Source organism: Mycteria americana, chromosome 7, assembly GCF_035582795.1.
Source record: "Mycteria americana isolate JAX WOST 10 ecotype Jacksonville Zoo and Gardens chromosome 7, USCA_MyAme_1.0, whole genome shotgun sequence".
Lineage (NCBI taxonomy): Eukaryota > Metazoa > Chordata > Aves > Ciconiiformes > Ciconiidae > Mycteria > Mycteria americana.
The window spans coordinates 53,849,808-53,875,204 of NC_134371.1; the positions used below are offsets into that span (position 1 = coordinate 53,849,808).

Here is a 25,397-nt window from a genome sequence, read left to right on the forward strand (position 1 = left end):
AAGTCAAGACTTGTGGGACTGACAACCCAGGAAGAGCAGCTGCTAGCGGGAGACACTAGAAACTGGTGGAATAGAAAATAAATGTTCATTTGTGGTCATTAAAATAGTGTTTGCCGCAAGTCACACTCCTGTGGTTAATCTTATAGCCACAGGTCTTGTGGGAACAGAAATAAAGTGACTGAACAACTAGTATGTCGTAGATGTTGAATTAGGATTGGATTCATGTTTTTTGTGTGACTTAAAGCCCACAGTTTATTGCATTATCTGAAGTTACCCCTCCAGAAATAGCCTCCAACTCAGAAGCCCCTGTGCCTTTTTCTTGCCTTTTTTTGGTTGATCCAGCTGCCACCCAGCTCCCTTTGGAAGGCTGTGTAATTTTTTGCGGGGCTTGGCCAGAACTCACTCCTCCCGTTTTGTGATTATCAATCTATTACCATGCTCAAAAAGGGCAAGCGTGTTTTGTGCATCGCCACTTGCCTCCATGCCCCCGACATTTCTAGAACAGAACGCTTGTGTGAATGCGTTCCTGGGCTGGCAATGTAAATCAGTGATGAAGCTGGCTGCAAGCCTACATCAGTTCAGGTACTTGGCTGCGTTTTGTATTTGGCTCCTTAGGAGATGCGAAAGTTCTAGCTGACCTGCACTCCCATTCCCCCTGCTTTGCTGCTAAGAGTCTCTGCGGGTTTTAATTGTTCACATTTAGCTGTCATTTACCTTGGAAGATAAAATATTTACAGATTGCTTATGAAATCTTTGTTCATTAAAAAAATATTCCTGGTCAGTGTGACCGGAGCTGAAAGGACACACTGAGCCTCTGATTTATATAAATAAATAGCTATATTCCATATATAGGGGTTTTCAGTAGGATGTTAAATGTCCTTTGGTGCACATATGAATATAAGAATAGCAAGGGTTTAGCTGTCCTTGTCTCCTGTCTACAGGTGTGGCCGTAAACTAATGCTGAGGGAAGAGAAAGAACACCCTTAATGTGTGTGACACTGACTCTACTTTGTTAATTGGGCCACTATCAGTTAGATAACAGTTTGGGTCAGATGCCAGGTCAGCATAACCTGGGCAAAATCAACCTAATCTGTCGCAGGACCAAATACCAGCAGCCAGCTGTGACACAATCGAGGAAATTAAGTAATGTGTTTATTGTATATTTATTTTAAAGAGCCTAGCAAAATTGTTTTACTAGAATAAGTAGAAACTTTTAAACAATCCAGCAAAGGGCTTATAGGAGAAAATCAGTGGGATGTCAAGGTATGACTTGATTTCCATTATTCCATCTGAAGAGAAAGTATGATTGCAAAAAGGGAAGTGTTTACATAAACTGATAAAAAACTTGAGAATTCAGCAGAACACAGCCACGTGTTCCTGAGCTTTCTTCCATAAAAGTCTCACCATGTCCGGCAGAGCCCCATTCACCTTCACTATGAGGGGAATCATACTTGCACTAGCGCTCACCCTCGTAGGTAAGCCTACGTATCCCTTCTTCACCACTCTTTACCAAAATGCCCTTAAGTTCAGTGGAAACAATTGGATCTAGACTGAATGTTACTCATCTGGTTTTCCATCTCTTTTTGCAGGTAGCCAGAAATTTGACATTGGTAAGTAAACGTCCTTTTGTAAACTTCTTTCAGTGACTTTGCTGTGATGCCTATTTATTAGAACACGCTTATAGTATTGTGAAAATGGCTGATATTCCCCACAGACCCTGGATTCAGTAGCAGAAAGAGCCACTTGTACAGCTACGAAGGCTGGGTGTTGAATGGGCTTCAAGAAAAGAATTTAGCCAAAGTCGGCGTGCGCTTGAGCAGCAAACTAGAGATCAGTGGGCTGTCAGAGAACGCTTACCTCCTCAAGGTACCATGCCTTCTTCCAAACGTACAATACACTAGTGAACTATAAATCACAGTCATATAATTGCATCTGGCTAATTTGTGGTTTAGGAAAGCTGTAGGAAACAAAACTGGAGACTTAGCGCTGTAGATGTCAGAGAATGATCTGCAAGCTAAAGTTTCAAAGTGATGAGTGATTTGGCATCCGGTCACTTAGAGGTGTTTGTTGTGGAAATCGTTCATAGCAGGTGTTCCTCAAGACTTTGTACCAGAAATAGAGGTGCCAAAATCAGGGGTTCTGTTAGAAAGTGTTTATTTCCAACTCAAGGCACTCAAGCCTGCTCTGATTTCAAGATTTGATTCTAGTCTTAACACACATTTCCAACTTCTGTGGGAAGGCAGGACTTGAGTATGTAAAAACATTGTCATGCAGGTAATTAATGAATGTAGACTTAAAAAAGTGATAAAAGCTAAAGATAAAAAGTGATAAGTGATAAAAGAAAGATTAAAGAAATGAAAGGCATCAAAAAGGAGCATGTAATAGTATTTAGTGTTTGGATAATGCAGTAAAAGATCTATATGTGTGAAATCATGCCTCTAATTACCTCAATAGAGATAGGACCTGACCCATCCGAAATAAGTACGTTTCAGAAAAGTATTTTTATTTCTGTTTAATTTAGTTACAAATCAGAGCTTCTTTTTGGGCACAGAGTTCAGTGACAGAGCTCTTACTGGTTGTAGTCGAGCTGTAGATCTTTCATTGATGAGGGCAAGATGTCAAAATTATGGGCTAGGGATTGCATTTCTCGCTATAGTCTTCATGCTGAAATTCTTACGTGGTGTGCACCAGCCTGTGCTCTGAGGCACCTAAACCGGCAGTAACTTTGCCAAAGTTACTGAAGTTGCTTCTGATTTACATTGTGTCTCAGTATGGGGGAAAAAAAGAAAGGGTTTATAAATACATTGTTCATTATTAAAAAAAAATTGGGTTGATTTAAGCAATTCACAAATATGAATCAAATACAGCAACCAGTTTAGTAAAAAAAAAAAATTTGGAAGGGGACGAGTTAAAATGAAACATTCCAAACCTATATTTTTTTGACATTTAGAATGATAAAACTTTTTAAATGCTAAATTTCACCAAAAGCAGAATATTTATTTTAAGGTTGACAAAATAGAGAGAATTTTATTCAAAATTTTTTAATTACTTTTTGAATCAGCCTTTCTCCCTCAGGGATAATGCAAGTAAAATGTTTAAAATGTCCCTGGGAGGTTTAGCAATATGTTAACTGCTTCTGTGAGAGAAAATAACACCGCTGAGCTCACAGAGTTTATACTGGTTTTACTATAGCGTAAGCAAGAGACAAAAAAATAAACTGCTGTATGAATTGCTAAGCCTATATTTGGAAGGAAAGCATATCGAACTACTGATTATGTTAATTTCTTCCAAACGGTTTGCATATTTAGTACCAAAGTAATTATTCACATAAGTATCTCTTCTTAATTTCCTCTCAGATCCGCTCTCCACAATTCGAGGAATACAATGGCATCTGGCCCAGGGACTCATTTACTCGATCTTCCAAAATCACCCAAATGGTTTCTTCATGTTTTACCCGGCCCTTCAAGTTTGAATACAACAGCGGACGGATTGGAAACATTTATGGCCCAGAAGACTGCCCCGATATGTGTATTAACATAGTCAGAGGAATACTGAACATGATGCAGATAACCATTAAAAAATCACAGAATGTGTACGAATTGCAAGAGGTTTGTTTTTTTCCATTCTAAAACTACTTTACTGAAAGGATGTGTTCTGTTTAGGTGCTCTTCCTTCAAATTTCTGTTTATTTGCATCTACTTTCAAATGTTCATCATCAAAATTTTTATTCACATAGAAGAAAATGTGTGCATATGTGTTGAACAAATTATCTGAGCTGGATTCTTTTTACGACTCCTGTCTTTAAGACTGGAAATGCAATCCTTTGAAGAAAAAGAATTATTAGCTATGAATGTATTTGTTATATGGCTTCCCTGATACAGCTACTTGATCCATTTTATTTTTTCATTGTTGATATTAATTAATTGATTACTTTTGCATTTTAAACTCAGTCCCCTGACTGAGTATTGTTCACATGTCTATTTTTCAGTTCAATAGGATTAATTGTGAGTAGTGGTAACAGGTTTCAAAACATAATTAAGACTGTTCAGTAGGTCCCTCAGTAGGTCCTACTGCTCCTTCAGAATCTTCATTCAATAAAACTTCTTCTCATGCAGTGAAACCCTGATATAATTGGGAAGTCTCACTATCTCTGTCGATGTGCACAGGCTGGAATTGGAGGCGTTTGCCATACAAGGTACGTCATCCAGGAAGACAGGAAGAACAGCCGAGTCTCCATTACCAAAACCGTAGACCAAAATAATTGCCAGGAAAAGGTGATGAAGAGTGTTGGAATGGCTTACATCTACCCTTGTCCTGTTGACATGATGGTACGTGAGATGTGAAAAGATCTTTCTAATTACAAGCACGGCCCTTCTGTTCCCGTTCACTCTTTGTGTCTCTCTGTCCTCCTCCAGAAGAGAAGGCTCATAAAAGGGACCGCGGCTTTCTCCTACAAACTGAAGCAGTCAGACGGTGGTACCTTGATCACAGAAGTGGTGTCGCAGCAGGTGTATCAGATCTCACCGCTCAGTGAACCTACCGGTGTTGCTGTCATGGAAGCAAGGTAGGTGGGACACGGGCTTGGTTCACGAAGTGAGAATAATTATAGATTCTGGCAGTCCCTTTCACCCCCAGTTGAAGTGAATTGAGAATTGAGCTCCGCAGCAGTTGAGTAAAGCTGTGAGTACTCATACTTGGGGTTTCCACACTCCTAAAAATTCAGTGAACCATTCTTTATATGTACCCTGGTGAACTTAGCACTACAATTACATGGAAGAAAAGGAGAAAAGCTCTTTTGCTCGCTTATACCATACGAATGCAACTTTACTACACTGTCCTGAAAAAGGGCTAATTTATAGTGTCAGGAGGAAGATGGTGCACATAGAAACAAGATCATTGATTACAGTGTTGGTAGCTCTCATTCAGAAGACAGTGGTTTAGCTCCTCAGAAATTTCATTATAGATAACTAATACTATTTTGTTCCAGTTGGAAGGCTTTATCCATTAGCTAACTGTAAGATTTTACTGTCATAGGAAAAATGATTAAAGAGTTAAACTGATACCATCGCAGTATCACTGAACCAACAAAAAGCCAAGGCAGATGAAGGAAGAGAGCTAATTCATTCCTCCCATGACACTTGTCTCTTGACAGACAACAACTCACCTTGCTTGAAGTGAAAAGCGAACGGGGGAGCGCCCCGGACATTTCCATGCAGAGCTACGGAAGCCTTCGTTACCACTTCCCATCAGCATTGCCACAGATGCCACTGCAGCTAATCAAGACGAAAAACCCCGAGCAACGGGTATAGTATTTTTAGGTCTTCAAATTGCTTTCCTAATAAAACAATTAATAAAAGAATAATGATCATAAATTCCAAAGGATTTAATTATGTATGCCCTCTCTCTCTTGTGTTTTGTAATAGATAGTAGAAACACTGCAACACATAGTCCTGAATAACCAACAAGATTTCCATGACGATGTTCCATACAGATTCTTGGAGCTCGTCCAGCTCTGCCGGATAGCAAGCGCTGATAGTCTTGAGTCCATCTGGAGACAATTTTCAGATAAATCCCGCTACAGGTATTTCGTTAAATCAACTTATAAGAAACTTTTCTATTTTTGGAGAATTGAGAGCTAAACCTAAGGATTTTTTTTAACCTGCTTGCAGGCGATGGCTGCTGAGTGCAGTTTCTGCGTCAGGCACCACAGAAGCACTCAAATTCATTAAGACCAGAATTCGCAATGATGACCTTAACTACCTTCAGACTCTTCTAAGTGTTTCTTTTGCTCTCCATTTAATGAAAGCTGATGAACACACTGTTCCAATAGCAGCAGTGAGTAAATCCGTGTGAATCTTTCCTATCTGACAACAAAAGGAATGATACTTGATGACAACCTTTGATTATAAAGCACATTAGAGACTGGATTCTCCTCTCATGTATACCAGTTTTGTGCAAATGTTGAACCATTAATTTCTTCTGGCACTACATACATGAGATGAGACACAGTCCTATGTCTTCATTTTGCTACGTGGATATAAAAGCCATTCTCCCATGACAGCTTCTGAGAGTAATTCCCATTTTAGTTTGCTGGGATCACGTCACGCCTTCTACAGACAAAACTTTGTTCACTTCAATCTCTTACTTCTGAAACAAATGGAGATTTGTGTGTTACATCATTTGAATAGCTCTTTTAATTGCAAGCTATTCCTATAAACTGGAAAGTGCTGCAAGTGAAAGTATTAGTGCAAACATCAAATATTTTGACACTATAATGACTCATTTATTCTGAACAGGATTTTTCCCATCTCTAGTCAATATTCTTCTCAAATAGGAAAAAAGGATATGATGTGAGAATGCATCATTAATATAATTGAGTTACACATTGTTCTAAGGATATTCCATTTATAGATTGATGTTTACCCATAATCTTTGTATGTTCAGTGTTATGCTCAGTTGAGGAAAATCAAAATGGTGCTATGTAAACTTATATATATGCTTATTTATATTGAAACTAGTGGGGAATTAAGCTCCTAAGTGAAGCTTGCAAATAAAATGTCTACAGGCTGATTTAATTTGTTTGGATGTGAACAATAATCATTCTGAAACTGTTCCCCTGAGATAAGCTCTGATGATTTTCCTGCTCTGAAAGCTATGTAAAGCACTGTATTAAATACCAAATTAATTTTTTTCCCCTTTTTCTCCCACAGGATTTAATGACCAGTTCTCGAATTCAGAAAAGTCCCATGCTTCAGCAAGTTGCCTGCTTGGGATACAGTTCTGTGGTCAATAGATACTGTTCTCAGACCTCAGCTTGTCCTAAAGAAGCTCTTCAGGTGAGCAGCTTTTTCTCAGGTTGTTCTTAATAGCTTAGTAATGTTCATTGCATTAGCTTCATTCTTTTAAGATACAGTATAAAAATGGCAATTGGACTTACAAATACACATTTCATAGGTTTCCTTCAGAACAAAGGCAATGAATCATTTTACTAATGTAGATATTTGCTTCATCATTGAAAACACAGTTTTCACATTGTAAGGTAAAATCCTGAGAGAAGCCATTACTGAGTCATTTTATTAAAACGGAACACTGTGGACAATCTATACATTAGGAAGAAAAGACTGAACTGTGCTTTGCCTATAGCCCATCCACGACCTGGCAGATGAAGCGATCAGCAGGGGCCGTGAAGACAAAATGAAATTAGCTCTGAAGTGCATTGGTAACATGGGAGAACCAGCCAGCATCAAGCGCGTCGTGAAGTTCCTTCCCATATCTTCATCCAGTGCTTCTGATATCCCCATCCACATTCAGATTGATGCCATAATGGCCTTGAGAAAAATAGCTTGGAAGGACCCCAAAACAGTAAGTATGATCTGTCAGAGATTTCTTTAGTGAATTAGAGAATACATACTGTAAAGGGTAATGAATTTAATGGTATCATGTCTGTGGATTCAGCATGTTTTAAAAAAAGGATTATTTTTAAGAATGACACAATACAATTTTATATTTCAGCTGCTGTTTTCTGCTAAGCTGTAATAATTGTTAGTCAGTAGGAATATTCCAGAAGGATACCAGCCGTGTTTCTTTAGTCATCTGTCATAACCAATTAAGTCCTGTGCTAGTTATATATGGTGGAAATTTAGCCACCTAAAAGTCAGACATATAATTTAACCTGCTTCGATAGTGAAGAGCAGAGAGAGAGAGAGACTTTCTATTGACCTCCTAGGCAAAATGTCGACATTGCTGTCTCTTTTAGACCCTTCCCTTAAGGTTGGACAAGTCACCACTGACCTCCTGCTGAGGTTTCTGATATGGTGAGCGTAGGCAAGACTCCTGCCTTTCAGATGGTTTTGATATAGGAGCTATATGAGACAGCATCCACTCAGACTGTTTTTGGTGAGCTGCTGAAACTGCCCTTTTAAAAGTGGTCTAAAATAGTGAAGCGTGCTCACCGAGTCAGTGGGGGTACTCCAAAGGATGAATCTATCTTATTATCTGCCGTTGTTTCTTCCCAAGTTATTCACCGATCTTCGAATGTCAGTAATGCAAGAAGCTATGCTGATGTCTTTTTGATTGTGGTGGGTTGACCCAATACATTGATACATGGACATTTATTTCAGATTCTGTGCCAGCCCTTCTCCATGGGGCTGTTCCTCCATGGCCCCTTCAGCTGTCTTAATAAAATGGTGTGGAACCGTGAAGTAAAAAAGATCAGGAAACCTTTCTGCAGAGATAATGACCCCCTCTCCCATATTTCTTGTGGGTTACGTGCGGATCGAGTCTGCAAAAAAAGTCTCAATTATTGGTAATTCCAGACACCGTGTTTTCTCTCTGCAGGTGCAGGGATATCTCATCCAGATCCTTGCAGAGCAGTCGCTTCCCCCCGAAGTGCGAATGATGGCTTGTGCTGTTATCTTTGAGACAAGGCCTGCCCTTCCTTTAATAACAACGATAGCTAATGTGGCAATGAAGGAGAGCAATTTGCAAGTGGCCAGTTTCGTGTATTCCCACATGAAGGCTTTGTCGAAGAGCAGTTTGCCGTACATGTACAACATGTAAGTAGAGACAGGAACGAAGTGGGCGATCTTCTGCAAATAGTAAGTTCTGTTACATTCTTGTTAGTGAGCACTGCATGTGCTGACAAACTGAATCCAGTTTATATTCTGGGGTGCAGCTTATTTCTGGATAACATTACCTTTCTCATTTCGTCTAGATCTTCTGCTTGCAATATCGCCCTTAAGCTGCTGGCCCCCAAATTGGACAGGCTGAGCTATCGGTATAGCAAGGTCATGCGTATCGGTGGCTACTTTGGTGAGTAAAAGCATTTCAGTGACCAGGAAACTTTCCCTTCAGAAATCCATTCTTAAGAGACATGAAGTCCTTTGGAGAAATACGGCATTCTGCATTTCAATACGAAATTGAATTAAATGTGACAGTCGCATATTTAAAAGTGCATGAGTAACTATTTATTAATTTGGGCCTAAACAGTTAAAATTTGTGTAATGATGTATCTTAGAGTCAGTAATGGAAAAAGCTGCAGAAATATGATCTTGAATGATAAGCAGAATGGTTAGAAAAAAGACATGTCTTTTGTTTACTTCTGCCATAGATAACTACAAAGTTGGTGCTGCTGGAGAAGTCTTTGTTATGAACAGCCCGGGAACAATGTTCCCATCAGCCATAATCTCCAAGCTGATGGCATATTCTGCAGGGTCAGTGGCTGATTTGGTGGAGGTAAATATTTACCTAAATCAATACTAAAGCAAATTAAAATTAAAATTGACCACAAAGTTTTCTTTCTGTAAGTATGTTTCAGACTGCTCCTTCTCATGCTGTTTTGGTAGGCTGGTGTCCGCGTGGAAGGCCTCACAGACCTCATCATGAAACGAAATACACCGTTTGCTGAATATCCCACATACAAAAAGATAAAGGAGATTGGAAAAGCTGTAGGTATTTTCAGTAATGCAATGTGTGGGTTATATGAAGGGGTATGTAGTGAGGCTTCTCGGACTAGTTAAGCCCCGTCTCAGAAGGTGAACTACCCGCCTAGCAGTCAGCTCGAGTATTTCTGTGAAAGAGAGATCTGCAGTGGGACTGAAGGGGACATCACTCCTGCTATGGTTGCGATAGCTTTGCCAATTCTCGCTCTGGCCCTGCCTCCTCCCCACCTCGTGTACGGCTGCAGAAGGAGCACGGGAGGCGAGGGGGGAGACAGGCATCACGGCGCGGTGTGTGTCTCATGCCTGGCAGGCTTCCTCCTCCCTCCTTTCATCTACCTCACTGAGTTTACAAGAATATACCTTTGTTTTCAAGAGAAAAGGTGATTTGTTGCTCTGCTTTCAAACTGGGTCTAGTGGTACTAATGGCCCAGACCCTCTGTGTAAACGTTATTGCATCGGAGTACAAAACACTGGACGGGAGGCTGCTCGTGGGCACCTCAGTGGCGGGGAGGGAGCCTGCGCTAGTGACGCTGTGCTATTTACCAAGCAGCAAAGAAACACAAGCAGCAACAGAAAGTTGCAGCTTGGTCAGTGATGTGTTTGATCACCTTGCTGAATTACCATTTGTAAAGTGTTGCATTAAGGAACTTTGCTTGTTTCTCTATCTGTTCCCTAGCTGCTGGGATGGAAGGAAGTGCCAACAGAAACCCCCTTGATATCAGCCTACTTGAAACTATTTGGCCAAGAGCTGGCCTACGTCAACATCAATAAGGAAGTCCTCCATCAGGCTATGAAGGTACCAGGGACCTCTACTTTTCTCCGCAAAATTTGACACCATTTTACTTTTCTATCCCAACCTCTTGGATCTCTTTTACGGCAGACTGTGCTAGAACCTGCTGACAGGAACACAGTGATGAAGAGAATCGCCAGCCAAATCCGCAATGGCATTGCAGGACAATGGACACAGCCGGTGTGGCTGGGAGAGCTGCGATACGTCGTTCCTACCTGCACCGGTCTGCCACTGGAGTATGGGTCATACACTACCGCGCTGGCACGTGCGGCACTCAACAGTGAGTTGGGACGCATGAGATCAGCTGCGTGAGCTCTGAGCAGGGCATGAGAGGGACAGGCTAAGAGTGGCTGGAGAAAGAAGTGAAAAACCAGAAAGTTAGAAAAAGAACTAAATTTTGTAGTGGAGGGGAGGTAGTGAAGATGTTTGAAGATAAGCTGGACACAGCTGATTTCTGCCTCATCTTTGAATGGACTGAAGACAGGGAAGGTGAGGTGAGAATCTGGGAAACCAGAGAGAGAAAGGTCACAGCATTCAAGGCCAGAAACAACAAGAGCTGCATGGGGAGCTGACTGCAGACATGGGCAGAATGGGGTGGCTCCTGAGAGATGCACACACAAGCTAAGCAAGATTCAATGGTGATTTAAACAGCGACAAAAACAGAAGACAATCAAAAGAGAACTACCAGTAATGTTAGAGAAGGCAGGAAGAGAAGAGGGCTTGTGAAAAGAGACAGAGAGTTCTATTTTAAAATAATAAATATGCAAGTGCGACTCAGACTCAAGAAGTTAATTCAGTGATCATACTGTTTGTTGTGCAGCAGACTTTTAATTTAGACAAAACTGCCCCTTCCTTTTGCTGACACCACATAAGGAATGAAGGGTGAACTACATGTACTCGTGCTCTTTATAGAAGTCTTGTATGTGCCCACTCTTTGCTGCTCTTGGTTTTTGGTTTGCTAGTTTGTTTTAATAACATCTTTGAACCCCTGCCCCTTGCTTTGTGGGTGTTTTTAAATTTTTTTTTTTTAATTTCTTTTAAATACCGTCCTTGTAGCCAAGTTGGGGAGGTATGGATTGGATGGATGGGCTACAGAGTGAGTGAAGGCTGTCTGGACTGCTGATCTCCAAGAGCAGTCAACAGATGAAAGTCTAATTGGTGGCTTGTTATGAGCAATGTTCTTCCATCGTTAGCACTTGTTCATTGTCTCTTTTAACAATCTGAATTTTGGAAAAGAAGGCACCCTCAGCAAATCTGCGTCAGTGATGACATTGAATTGGTGGGAGCAGTCACTGCACTGGGGGGTCAGGCTGCCACCCCGGGGGACCCTGACAGGCGGGAGGGGGTGGCCTGACAGAAGTATGGTGAAATTTGACAAAGGCAATGCCAAGTCCTTCACCTGGGATGGAGTAACCCATGCAACTGTGTAGGCTGGGCATCCCCCAGACAGAAAGCAGCTTTGCAGAAAAGGGCCTGGAGGACAAGCTGGCATAGTGAATCAGCAGTGTGCTCTTGTGGTGATGAAGGCCAACTGCATCACTGGCTGCAACAGCAAGAGCAGAGCTAGCATGGAAATTATTTTCCCCCTCTATTTAGCACATCTGAGGCTGCATCTGGAGTACAGTGTCCAGTTTCGGGTCCGCAGTACAAGAAAGATGTTCACACTTGATGTGAGGAGAGATTGGAGAGCAGGGCTTGTTCAGCCTGGTTGCGCACCTTTCACTCTGTCTTCTGGCTCCATGCGTTTCTGAAATGTTAATGTTATACTAATTAACAAACTTTCGATTTGGGTCAGCTCTTTATTTTCTTATTGTATTTTAATTTCCATTTTGAATATGTTGCGTCAGAACCTTTGCCTACAGAACAAGCTTTCTGTATATTTTCAGTATTTTTCAGACTCATAAAAGATCTCATGTAGTCCAAAGTCTGTCTTGTTTTCCAGCCATATTTTTTGTATTAACAAAAATATTACCTCTTCCTGAAAACTGTGTCTTGCTTGAATTCAAATCCTTTCTTTGACTTCTACCATTTTTAAATGTTGTTCTGTCCTTTGCAGTTGATGGAAAGATGACGCCCCCTTTAACTGGAGATTTTAGACCTTCCCAGTTTCTTGAATCCACCATGCAGATTCGGTCTGACATAAACCCAAGGTATGGCAGGTTTCTAAGGCTTTACCTACGATGGTGGTTATTTATGAAAAGCAGAACCCCATGTTAAAAGAGAGCACCTTTCTTACATCTGACCGCTTCGCTCTGTTTCAGCTTATACGTACATACAGTCGCAACAATGGGTGTCAACACAGAATACTTTCAACATGCTGTCGAAATTCAAGGCAAGGTCCTGACAAGAGTGCCAATGAAGTTTGATGCCAAGATAGACATGAAACTGAAAAATATTAAGATTGAAACAAATCCATGCCATGAGGAAACTGAGATAGTGGTTGGAAGGTACGGTAGCATTACTTCAGAATACTTTCTGTTGCTGAAACCTTATGAAGTTCACTATTCACTGATTTCTTATGGAGGTTTCTAGGTAGGCAGGGCGACTTTTCAGTGTGTAGCACAACCTTTGGGATAAAGAGCAAGTAAGAGAAATAGGGGAGTTAAAAGATACCTAAATTGTTCAGGAGCTTAGTTTTTATTTTAATTTGTTTATTATTTAGTATTATTTTGTGGTTTTAATTTTTATTTGTTTATTATTTTATTGTCTTTTAGGGTTTTTAATTTTTATTTTTAAATGAATGCCTTTCATGTTTTGGATATTTGCTTAAATTTATCCAGATTTTGAAAACTTCCTGTGATATAAGGAACTGATGTTTGTCATGAACTTTTATTTATCTTTAATAATAATTATACTTATAGTTGCATATACAATCCCTATGTTCAAACAACATACCTCTGTGCTGTCACATGATATTGACAGGGAGATATTTCACTTAATCCAAAGACAAGGGGTTGGAATAATTTACCATTTTTTGTGCATATCTCAACAGACATAAGGCTTTTGCTGTATCAAGAAATATAGGAGAACTAGGTGTTGAAAAGAGGACCTCAATTCTCCCAGAAGGTGCTTCGTCAAATATTGTGGAAGAACCTTTCAAACCATCAGAAAGAGCTTCCAGTGAAGGTTTCACAATGGTAATCTATTCCTTTTTGCTCATATAGTAATATTTACCCTCTCCGTGATGCACGTCTGCAGTTTTACTGGTACGTATGATATGCTCCCAGTGGTATTCACATACTCATCTCCAATGCAGCAAGGAGCTGACAGCACGCCAAGGAAACATGCTTCTAGCTCTCAAGAGGATCCTCGCCATGGCACAGGAAGAAAAACTCATAAACGAGACATTTGTGTCAAACTGCATCGTCTTGGTTGTCAGCTCTGCTTTTCCAGAAGGTCACAAGATGCCAGTTTCCTAAAAAATACATATTTGCACAGATTAATTGGAGAACACGAAGCTAAAATAGTCTTGATGCCAGGTACAATATTGAGCACAAGCCTTGCCGTCTTAGGTTTGTCAGTGCTACTTGAAGCAGTATAACCTTCTAATGTGTGCAATTGGTGTGTAGTTCAAACAGATGCTGATATTGACAAAATTCAGCTGGAGATTCAGGCAGGATCCAGAGCAGCTTCCAAAATAATTCATGTGGTAAACTCGGAGTCTGAGGAAGAGGATGAGTCATCTCCGTATGAGGGCATTCAAGCTAAACTGAAGAAGATTCTAGGCATTGAAAATGTGTTCAAGGTAAGAGACTTTGAGCATGGGAGGGGGGAATGTTTTCCCATAGATGAAGCCAAGGGTTTGAAGTTCAGTGTGGAAAGCTGGCACGGGAAAGCAAGGATGGTGCTAGTTTGAAAGGTGCCAGTGCCCCATCTGGAGGGACTGATCCTATGGGGTGCATCCCGCTGGGGCTGGTCCTCGTGCTGGGCTAGATTTCAGCTGGGCAGAGTGGATCCAAGGGAGTTCTGCAGTGAGTGAGGCAGGGAGGTGGTTGTTCCTTGAAAGGCTGATGTGAGCAGCTTGTCTGACACCCAGAGAGGTTTTACTTTGTAAATACAGAACCAGATGTATCCCCTCTCTTGCACTTCTCTTTGAACTGCTTTTGCAGGTTGCAAATAAAACACGACATCCGAAGAAGCAACCTTCTAAGAAAGGAAACACTATGCTAACAGAGCTTGGGACAGACCCCAATGCAAAAAATCCCTCCAGCTCATCTTCTGCCTCCTCAACTGTCTCCTCTTCTTCCTCATCATCTGCTGCTTCTCCTGATCGTAAAAAGGCTGTGGATGAAAATGAGAATGATCAAGTAAAGCAAGTGAGAAACAAAGATGCAAGCAGCAAGAGCAGCAGCAGTAGCAGCAGAAGCAGCAAGAGCAGCAGCAGCAGCAGTAGCAGCAAGAGCAGCAGCAGCAGCAGCAGAAGCAGCAAGAGCAGCAGCAGTAGCAGCAAGAGCAGCAGCAGTAGCAGTAGTGGCAGTAGCAGCAAGAGCAGCAGTAGCAAGAGCAGTAGCAGCAAGAGCAGCAGTAGCAGCAAGAGCAGCAGTAGCAGCAAGAGCAGCAGTAGCAGCAGCAAGAGTAGCAGCAGTAGTAGTAGGAGCAGTAGCAGTAGCAGCAGGAAGTCATTGAGTCACCATAGCCATGGGCATCACTCAAGGTATCTGAATGGCAGCAGTAGCAGCAGCAGCAGCAGCAAGTCACTGAGTCACCATAGCCATGGGCATCATTCAGGACATCTGGAAGGTGGCAGCAGCAGCAGCAGCAGCAGCAGCAGCAGCAGCAGCTATTCCAAAATACGGGTAACTTTGTCAGTAAATTGACTGATGCTGCTAATGTTTGTGAATCACATTCCTGATGGCAGCTGGCTTTGCATCATAAATCAGGAAATTATGAGTTGACACGGTAAATTTTAGCAGCACAAAATTGCAAAATTTATTCTGCAAACACACCTGCAATCATTGGCTCAGATGTCTACTTCAAAGCACCTCAAAAGTTTCCACAAGTTTGTTGAAACTTTTGTTATATGAAGGGAACCATTTTTTGCCAATTTAATACTTTCCGTCAATATACATTGCATGTTTCTGTCTTAATTTTGTGGTAGGAACATTAATGCTTTTATAAACTACTCCAAGTCTTGCATTATGTGCTTGTGACTAAGCATACAGAACTATGTATGAATGATAATTAGTAAACTCCTTACTTAATTCCCAGTGCTCAGATTTCAAAGAAATTGCAGCACTTCTTTTCTTCTGAGGCTTTTCATCTTCTTGTTTTTATCATTTTCAAAGGGAGATCATGAGATTTATCAGCATCGCTTTAGATCAGCGCATAGACAAGAGGTGAGTTTTTCCTTCCTCAGTAAATTAAGTATGGGATCTGTCATGAGTCAAATGGAAACCTTAAAGGCAACTTGTTGTCTTTGTTGAGGAAAATTACAGTACTGATAACATTCAGAACACCAAGTCAACTGTGGTGGTTCTTCTGAGATGCATAAATACAGAGAGCTATGTTGTCCTTTGTGTTGTGCGCATGATGCCATTTGTGGCTCTGCAAAGTAGATGCAAAGCTCCACCAAAGCAGTACAAGGGACTGGGGACACACACTTTAGAGGAACAGAGATCTTACCATCAAGAGCCTGGGTCATTTGACTGGCTTTGATCACTTGGTTTCTTGAGTTGGAATCACTGTTGATACACACTGGGATAGCTATGTTGACAAATGTGGGAGGATACCTTATTTTATGGTAATTTAGTTCAGCAGAAGATTCTTACTAGGGTGTGATCCAGCCAGGAGCAGTGTACTTGTTGTTAGTGTTCCTCAAAAAGTAAAAAATTCAGCTGTGTGTGTCCATTCAGTTGATCCTTACCATTCAGTTGGTCCATTCACTATGTCCTCCAATTGATCAGATCCTTCCAGAAGTAAAATGAATCAGTTCTGGTCTTTCATATTGAATTGAGAGGCTGGTTCCATTTGACTTGCTCTGGTCCATTGTTTTTTCACACAGGAAAGTCTCATCTAGACATGTTCCTTATTTGTTTCTTATGAGGGGTCAGATATATTTGGGTAAACAAGATTTTTCAGAGCTAGATCACATGTACTAAGCAGGACAAAGTGTATTATATTGCTAGCCATGGAGCTGCTCAGTGTTGGAACGCAAGTTTGCCAACACCAAGTGCCATGACAGAGAGTATTCTGCAGCACTGCCTAATGCAATTTCTTCAAGCATGCTTTTAAGTTACCCTCTTGAGCATGATGTGTCTTCTTGTTGCAGTTCCCAAAAAGGAAACTCCCAGCCGACCGAATTAGCAGCAGTTACTCCTCTAGTAGATCCAGTCATGCCTCATCTCGAGCTGCTTCCCGGGTTAGTTGCATCATTTTTAGGGGTTTTTGACAGCTTGGAAGAACAGCAGAGTGGCCGTACACTTGCAGTAATTGTACAGCCAGGATAATGGGAAGAGAGAAATACCAACCTCACAAGTCTCAGGTATCAATCAAGAGTGAGACACACACCATAGTTCCCACACACACTTTCCTCTGCAGTGAGGTGAGGATCCTTCTTGCACCACGACCCTTCCCTCATGGCAATCCCACCCAACAGATGCCTGCAGAGACTGATCGTGTGACCTCTGCAACCAGGAGGGAAGTTGAGGTGTTGCAGTGCCAGTGCAAGGACATTGGTAGTGGAGGCCGAGGCTAAGAGGAGGCTCAGCAGAAGGCACGCTCCAGAGGTGACATGTAGAACCTTGGCTCCTCACCAGCACCCAGTCTGATGCGTGCAGGCTTGCCCTCTGGGGCAAGTCATGAAGTCTAACAATGGAATGAAGGAATTGCAGGTCATAGCGCACTTAAGGCCCTGCTGTCAGGAGGGGGAGCTTCTTGATGCTGAAGACAATGTCCTGGATTATATTTTGTGCTAGGGTGCTGCGCAAACACAAAACCTGCCTGCCCCACAGAGCTCACAGCTGAAGTGTGAGGTGAAAGCCAACAGACCAACCAGACAGATAAACAGGAGGACACTAACTGGGGGATGTTCTTATTGTGAGAATGAGTGATGAGTACAACTGACAGCTGATGTTGTTAGTCAGATTGAACCACCTTCTTTCATTCACAGGCAAATATATGGGTATTAACAATGAAGCCCAAATCATATAGCCGTTATTGGAAAAGAAAAGGGGTAATGGGTACAAGTTGCTCCTGGGGAGATTCCAATTGGACACAAGAGGAAAATTTTTCACAATCAGCCATTGGAATGATGTCCCTGGGGAAGTGGTGGATTCCCCAACATTGGACACTTTGAAGATTCAGGTAGACAGGGTGCTGGGCTATCTTGTCTAGACCGTGCTTTTGCCAAGAAAGGTTGGACCAGATGATCCTTGAGGTCCCTTCCAACGTGGTATTCTATGATACTGTATCCTAATGATATGAATATTTCCATGGTATCAGCTGTAGCTCAGGAAACGGCACAAATTTTGGCTCATATAAAATACAGTGAATGATAAAATCCATCTATGCATGCAGAGGCACATGCACATTAAAGACATATGCATAAGAGTTTATAGGCGTGTATATATGTGTGGTACATATGCTGATATATATTTGCACTTCAGTTGCTTATTTTCCATTTATTCATCTAGATCTTGCATCTAAAATGTTCCATGGTAACTCTTTTATAATGATATTCTTTCATACTTTTTTCATACTATTTTCATACTTTCTCTCCCTTCTTCCTAGCCTAAGTTTCTGGGAGATGTTAAAACACCAGTATTAGCTGTTTTTCTTCATGGCATTCGTAACGATAAGAAGATAGGAGGCCTCCAGCTCGTGGTATATGCTGATACTGACTCCATCAGGCCCCGGGTGCAGGTATTTGTATCAAACCTCACAGATTCAAGCAAGTGGAAGCTGTGTGCTGATGCTTCAGTCCTCAATGCTCACAAGGCAGCGGTAAGGCTCAAAAATACTTATACAAAGCTGTACGCATCACAGAAAAACCATGTTCCATGCATTTAAAAATGGGCCATTTCTCTCTCCATTACCTCTTCAGGCTTACCTGAAATGGGGCCGGAATTGCCAGGACTACAAGATTTCGACTGAGCTGGTAACTGGGCGGTTTGCTGCCCACCCTGCTGTACAACTGAAACTGGAGTGGCCTAAAGTTCCTTCAAGTGTCAGATCCATAGCAGAATGGTGAGGTTTTAGTCTTTAGTGACACTCGTTCATGATATCAGTCAACTGGTAAAAATCAGCATCCACCCGTGAGGTTCTAGTGGCTGAAGTACTGGCTATTATTTTATTCTCTGATCTGTCTGAGTACCGCCTTTGGACATAAAAGCTGAGTGGGAGATCATAGCCATCCTATTGTAATGTACAGTAATTCTTTGTACTGACATAATTACTGAAAACTGAGGAACAGATCCTTTCACTGAAAGCTTGATCAGGAAAGCAGGGAGTGGTCATGGGGACCTAACCATGGACCCTGAAGACTCTGTATGCTACTTACACAAAGATGTGAGAAGGCCTGGTTGGGATGTGTGCTGCTTTTTGCTTCTCTATTTCACCAGATCTTTCTGATTTGAATTTTTGAAGGTTTTACAAGTTTGTTCCGGGGGCTGCATTTATGCTGGGGTTCTCTGAAAAAACGGACAAGAATCCTTCTCGACAAGCCAGGATGATCGTGGCCCTAACTTCTCCAAGGACATGTGATGTTGTTATCAAGCTTCCTGATGTAATTATGAAGTATTATTATCACTCTCCTATTTTTTCCTAGTAGAAAAGTGAGCCTGTTGCATTTTAATTACAGTGGTCAATTCTGAGAAAGCAAAACTAAGTAAGCATCAGTTTGTGTGCAAATGATGAAAACAGCTTTTGTTTATTTTCAACCTTTTTATATTACATCCAAGAATATTCATAGAGTGATTTTGTTCATGGAAAAAGAGAGTGCCGTGGGTACTCATACTGACATGCGTTTCCATCTGTAGTAGCTCCATAAGTGTTCACCTAACCCCCTTTGAAGGGGAGTAATTCATTCTCGCCCAAATAATACCTGAATGATGACCCACACCATGAGAGAAAACTGTAAGCAGAAACAAAAAGCTCACAGAGACCGAGTCAGATGAATTACGTTCACACAAATTCTTTGTCAACCAAAGCAGAAGAATTTGAAATTAATTCCCAAATAGGAGAAAAAGCTGATCTGAGCTGTTTGCTATGAATAGCTGGCACAAATGTGTTTTGAATGTGCTTTTGAATTCCTTTTCAGATGATCCTCTATGAAAAAGCCATGAGGCTTCCCCTGTCACTCCCTGTAGGTCCAAGGATACCAGCTTCAGAGCTGCAGCCTCCCATCTGGGATGTCTTTGCTGAAGCCCCCTCTGCAGTGCTGGAGAATTTGAAAGGTCAGGGTCTAATCTGGTTCAGAAGCATGACATCCTCAGTCTTCCGAATTACTTGAGCGCCTTCTGAATTTCTTCTGGGATTACTTGTCTCCAGTTAATTGGGAAATGCGCTGTAATAATGCGAGGATGGTTCAACTGGGAGAGAATATTGTGCATATAACACAGAAATCATCGGCATTTCAGGGATCAAGATACCAATTATCTGAATTGGTAACATTTAAACTTTCTGGCAATTATTTTTTGTTAGATAGAGGAGTATATTTTCCATGCTTTTTTTAGAATTTATAAGTGCTTAGTAGCCAAAAGCCCCTGTAATCCATACAAAAATATCACATAGTGGAAAAATTATAAAGCTAAAATAATATAGCACAAAAAATAAAATCTGCCATTTAATGACTTTCTTTTATGGAAAAGAAAATACTCACTGGCATTTTATTTAACCAGCTTGCTGCTCAGTTTCCCACAACATGATCACAACCTTTAACGAAGTTCAGTTTAACTACACAATGCCGCCAAACTGCTACCACATCTTGGCTCAGGATTGCAGCTCTGACCTTAAGTTCCTGGTGATGATGAGGAATGCTGAAGAAGCTATGAACCTGAAAGCAATCAACATCAAGCTTGGCAGTCAGTAAGTAACTCCTGCCAGATGCTGGGAGTGTGAGGGACTACGTCGTCCACATTTAACATGAGAGGAGCTCAGATCTGAGCTTGACTGCAATGGTTAGCAGCCCATGGGATTTCAGCGTTTCCCTTATGTACTTTCCATGCATATTGAATGTGATGCTGATGATGTTATCCTGCATCTTAGGCGACAAGAACACCCCCATGTCATTTAAGTAGTTGAAATGAGCTTATGCTGTGACCAGTGATATTTAGTGAGCAGGAAAATGCCTGTGTCACTGTACGTGTGTGAATGCGATACAAACAGGGTATGAACGCTCTTCTCCTTAACAGCGAAATTGATATGCATCCTGCGAACGGACAGGTGAAACTGCTGGTAGATGGGGTTGAAAGCCCCACGAGGAATGTTTCATACATATCTGCTGGTAAGTGATGCAGCATCTGTTGTTTCATTTTCATGTGTGTCTTAGGAGAAAGAAAGACAAAAAAAAAAATCTATCAAAGAGATTCCACCAGTTTGTATTCAATACATATTTCTACCTTTGGTTGTAGGTTAATATTTAAGAACATGTGTTGTACTCCCTTGCATAGGAACATTTTAAAAGACTGATTAGAGCGTGAAGCTCTCGAAGTGGCCAAACTAAGCAAGATATAACTAACATGAAGATCCCTCCTTTTCATACATTACTGCAGCTCCTGCTGGAGTTCCACATTTGAGAATTGCTTCGGTTATACTATAAAATCTTGCTTGATTAAAACATTTGGAAGTAGAGCTTTTCTAAAATTCACCACACTTGTATATCAATGTTTTTCCTAATTTGATTTGGAGTCATAAATTTGGCTAGCGTTCTGAAATGTGCTAGGAATAAATATGGAGAACTGGTAAATAGCCTGCTTGCTTCTCTCAAAGCAGGAATAGGTTTTTTCCGTGAAAGGACGCAGGAGGACCTTGTTTCATTCTGTGCCACGCAGCCAGGGGCTGCACACAGTGCAGGTGTTTCCTGGCTGTAGAGCTGTAGGACACCAACCAGGCCAAGTCTTGCTGAAATTGGGTTAGCATCTGCCAGTGCTGAGCTCGGTCCTGTTTGTTACGTACTTCGGAAGTGATAATTGTGCTAGAAATGGCTCCAGTGACAGTCACGGTGTTCTCTGTATTTCCTTACGCCATCATAGTGTAGTCAGGTGTAGTCTTGTATCATAGTGTAGTCTTGTATAGCTGCACAACTATACAGATATTATAGACAGCTCTGTAATCATTTCTAGAAATATATATGACTATGTCAATAACCCAAAGAAAAATAACCCAGAGAAAAATGAATAAATCATTGATCAGAAAGATTGTTTTCCAACTTTTTACAACCACCCATTTTCTATACATACACCTTTCTACATTATTTTGCTGTATGTTTTGTTTCTTGAATAGTACAGTTGAGGAATTTCAAGGAAAAGAACATTTTAGAACCAGGACAGTTGCTTTTTTCTTTCTTAAAGAAGCTAGATTGGGTCTGTTTTGGTTTTGGTTTTGCTTTGTTTTATTTTGTGTTCTTCTAGGTGCTTCTCTGTGGATCCACAGTGAAAAGCAAGGGCTTGTACTTGTTGCCCCAGCCTATGGCATTGATAAATTGTACTTTGATGGATACACATTCAGGGTATTGTTCTTCCTCTTCATAAGCTTGGGTGTTGAGAAATTGCCATAGGATTCCCTTAAATCTATATGCAAGATTCCCTATAATGCAAGAGTACACAGTGGCAAAACCAAATGTGTGCAGGGCCCAAAAAACCCAAAAGGGAAGATGACACTGCAGGGTTGCACAGTCCTGCTCTTTATTTCTGAGTGCGAGAAGTGCGAATCTTTCACTGACGAAAATACCTTATCCTTGCAGTACAGGTGTGTGTTGGGACATGGGCCTGTGAGCGTACGCACACTGAGTCAGCAGTGCATTTGCAAGAAAAATGAGTTTTCAGCTCCTGTCCACTGTTCTTACAGCTGTAGCGTTCTTCAGATCAGCAAAAATGCAGCCATTCTTTTAAGATGAATGAATGCTTTAAAGGCTGCGCTAAAAATAATGTGAAACAGGAATGTGAGAAATCAGTAAACCATACTGTATCTACTACCTAAACTATGAAAACATCCATCAGACAAAAGCTTCAGCATATGAATAGTCTAGACTATTAATAACGTAGCATACTGGACTAGCACAGTAGGTTTTAAAGGCTGTAACAGTTAAAGACGCTGCAGCACCACGGGAGTTTGGGATCTGACTGTCAGACCCTTTTGAATTCTTAGCAAAGAGATTTTAAATGTTTGTGCATTAACTTATACTGAAAGGGACCTACATAGCAAAAATCTGCTCCACAGGTATTATTTGTTTTAACTTGAAATGGTTTTGATTTTTTTTCTCGAAGATTCAAGTCGCTTTATGGATGGCAGGGAAAATGTGTGGAATATGTGGAAAATATGACGCAGAATGTGAACAGGAATATCGGATGCCCAATGGATATCTAGCTAAAGATGCGGTGAGCTTTGGACATTCTTGGATTTTGGAAGAAAAGCCTTGTACAGGAGGTATGCAAGCTCTGATAAATTTAATATAATATTACTGCAGTTGTACAGAAAATGTAGAATTTATTTAGAAAATCTTAAATCCATAAATATTTTGAAAAAAGCATTTTAAAAGGGTTCTTTATTAAGTCATATTAAGTATAAAAAGTATTTGTCAGTTTAGAAAGGAATAAGAAATTACAAGTTAAACAAACAAGCCAAAAAACACAAGTCAGTTGAAATTAAATAACCAAGCTGAAACAAAATCTTTGTTACAGTTTTGAAGTGTCTTAGAAGAAGATCAGAAAACAAAGTAAGAGGACAAATTCAGATGGAATGCTTTGATTTAAGCACAACCGCATTTTCCAGCCAGTATTTGATCCATCAAAAAATCAGATGGGGATTAGTAATTATTTTACCTTGGCTGACCACCTGATTTTTGAACCAGTGCAACCTGTCAAGCAAAGCATTCAAGCGCGTGAGCAATTCCAGGGACTTAATTACATGGTTGAAATAAAAAAGCTGTATGTTAAGTGTTTCAGTAGATTAGGATCTTATGGTGTGCTCGGTGCTCTCAGCTGAGGTTACGATGCACCAGCATACCACAGTGCTGCGAGAAGAGGCAGGCTGCCCTTGTAAAGAAGACTTGTCCTGGTGGGAAGGACTTCCTCGGTCCCTGGAGATGGCTTCTACATGTTTAGCTGTACATCAACTGTTATTCTGCTATGTCTTTGTAAAGAATACTGGGCGTCAAACTTGCTTTAGATGGATATGGAGTCCACATGCATGTACACAATAATATTCACATGGTTGGTAGTGACCACATGTTGTATTTCCATTTCACAGATGGTGGACATGGGTGGAATTTTAGAGAATAAAGCTTATAGTCAGGAATAAAATGTGGTCCGTTTAGCTTCTCACGCACTTGTAGCTGCTTGTACTGGGAATCCAAAACAAGATCGATATTACTGGCTGGCAGCAATGACTTTTGGTCTCTCTCTGCAGCAATTTTGACTCTGAATGATAGTGGTAATAGTGTAATTCTTTGGTAACTATTTTTACTTGTTCAGAAATCCCCCCCTTCTTTCCACTGCTGAATATTCAAAGCTTTTGAATGTGGGTTTGCAGCTATTCTGTGAGCCAGTTTACTGTGAAAAATGTTTATTAGAAAGTGTATCAGACTATGTTTCTACATGCTAATCTAGAAACAAACCAGTTGCATTGGAAATTAACTGTCCGTAGCTCCATATCTAATTAGCTGATTTGAAAAGTTAAGGATGCTGCCTTTAACAGTCAGGGATGCTGCTTTGCTTATGCTCAAAATATAGTTTTCATAGAGGAAATCTGTCTGCAAATTGGCAGCATTGGCAGATGGGTCAGTCTGGGGAGATCTGACGATTTTGTACAAAAGCACATAAACTATCGCCAATGATTGTGTTACAGCCTGCAAACTGCGACGCTCATTTGTGAAGCTTGAGAAGACAGTTCAGCTTGTGGGTGTAGAGTCCAAGTGCTATTCTACAGAGCCCGTGCTGCGCTGTATGAAAGGATGCTCCGCCACCAAGACTACTCCAGTCACTGTTGGTTTCCACTGCCTCCCAGCTGGTAAGTCAACAGAAAGCCTACTGAATAGGAGCTGCACACAAGTCTAAATAGATTGTGCCTTGACTCAGTAATTCCACTTGAAATGTATGAATAATCTAACATATCCACAGGTAGGGATGGACTTACTGGGGGATTGACTGAAGTCTTTGCCCTGTTTTCATTAATATATAAAACTTTCTTTAGCAAGAGAGGTGTTTTGCTGTTGTAATTTTACTATGTTTTTCATGATACCAGCATTTCAAATCTAAACTGAACTCCTCTTCATGGTGCTATGAGCTCAGAGGGTAAGGGCAGGATAAGAGCACAGTCAATGTTGTGATTCAGCTGAAAACCTGTGTACTGCAGCCTGTGAGGATTCAGCCACAGCTGATCATGGGCAGCACCCTGAAACGGGGATCCTCGCCTTGTATATTTTTATATATCGCTGCCTTTGGGCGTGATCCTAGTTCACTGAGCTGACTTAGGCAATAGAAGGGCAGGGGTGGATGGGATTCCTGCACACAGGTGCAGTGATATAGGAGGATGTCTTTTTTATAGCTATATTGTAGATTATAAGAGATTAGATAAGATAGATATAGATTAAAAAGATGATAGGTTCGTGTCTGTTTTCCAAGTTTGTTTTTCCTTTAAGACCACAATATCCTTTCCTAAATGTATTGCTAATAAAATTCTACATGGAAATAGTAGTTTTCAATGTAGAACTGGCTTATTAATTAAGTGGGTGTCCTGGAACATCTCTGCGTGACTTAGACAAATATAAATATGTAAGCCAGTGGGGAGAAGCCAAGCCTGCCGTAATTAATGTCTAGTGCATGGTAAATACTGTACCTTGCAAACCTACTTCTGAAGTATACTGTTTACTTTTCATTTCTTGTTCCCTATCAGATTCGGCTACCAGCCTGACGGACAAACAGACGAAGTTCGACCAGAAGTCAGAGGATATGCAGGACACTGTTGAAGCACACATAGCATGTTCTTGTGAGAACGAAGACTGCAGTACATGA

At 41.0% G+C, this 25,397-nt stretch overlaps 1 protein-coding gene across 1 annotated transcript; it reads left to right on the forward strand.

The window, feature by feature from the left end:
• The first annotated feature begins 1,405 nt into the window (after positions 1 to 1,405).
• On the forward strand, positions 1,406 to 25,397 carry LOC142413201 (vitellogenin-2-like). Its single transcript, XM_075509248.1, has 35 exons — positions 1,406 to 1,475; positions 1,590 to 1,610; positions 1,715 to 1,866; positions 3,357 to 3,608; positions 4,167 to 4,328; positions 4,416 to 4,564; positions 5,153 to 5,303; positions 5,424 to 5,581; positions 5,670 to 5,835; positions 6,711 to 6,836; positions 7,144 to 7,362; positions 8,338 to 8,555; positions 8,714 to 8,811; positions 9,110 to 9,234; positions 9,345 to 9,446; positions 10,117 to 10,236; positions 10,321 to 10,510; positions 12,287 to 12,380; positions 12,492 to 12,677; positions 13,223 to 13,367; positions 13,487 to 13,709; positions 13,800 to 13,975; positions 14,340 to 15,026; positions 15,516 to 15,566; positions 16,499 to 16,588; positions 17,959 to 18,171; positions 18,272 to 18,414; positions 18,814 to 18,952; positions 19,487 to 19,622; positions 20,067 to 20,253; positions 20,580 to 20,671; positions 21,798 to 21,895; positions 22,653 to 22,812; positions 24,232 to 24,393; positions 25,279 to 25,397. Exons 1-35 carry the CDS (start codon positions 1,406 to 1,408, stop codon positions 25,395 to 25,397), a joined length of 5,580 nt encoding a protein of 1,859 aa, XP_075365363.1.

Coding starts and splice junctions, on each gene's coding strand:
- LOC142413201 (XM_075509248.1), top strand. CDS start 1,406: ATGTCCGGCAGAGCCCCATTCACCTTCACTATGAGGGGAATCATACTT. Junction 1,867..3,356: donor AGAACGCTTACCTCCTCAAG/GTACCATGCCTT, acceptor ATTTCCTCTCAG/ATCCGCTCTCCACAATTCGA. Junction 8,556..8,713: donor TTGCCGTACATGTACAACAT/GTAAGTAGAGAC, acceptor CATTTCGTCTAG/ATCTTCTGCTTGCAATATCG.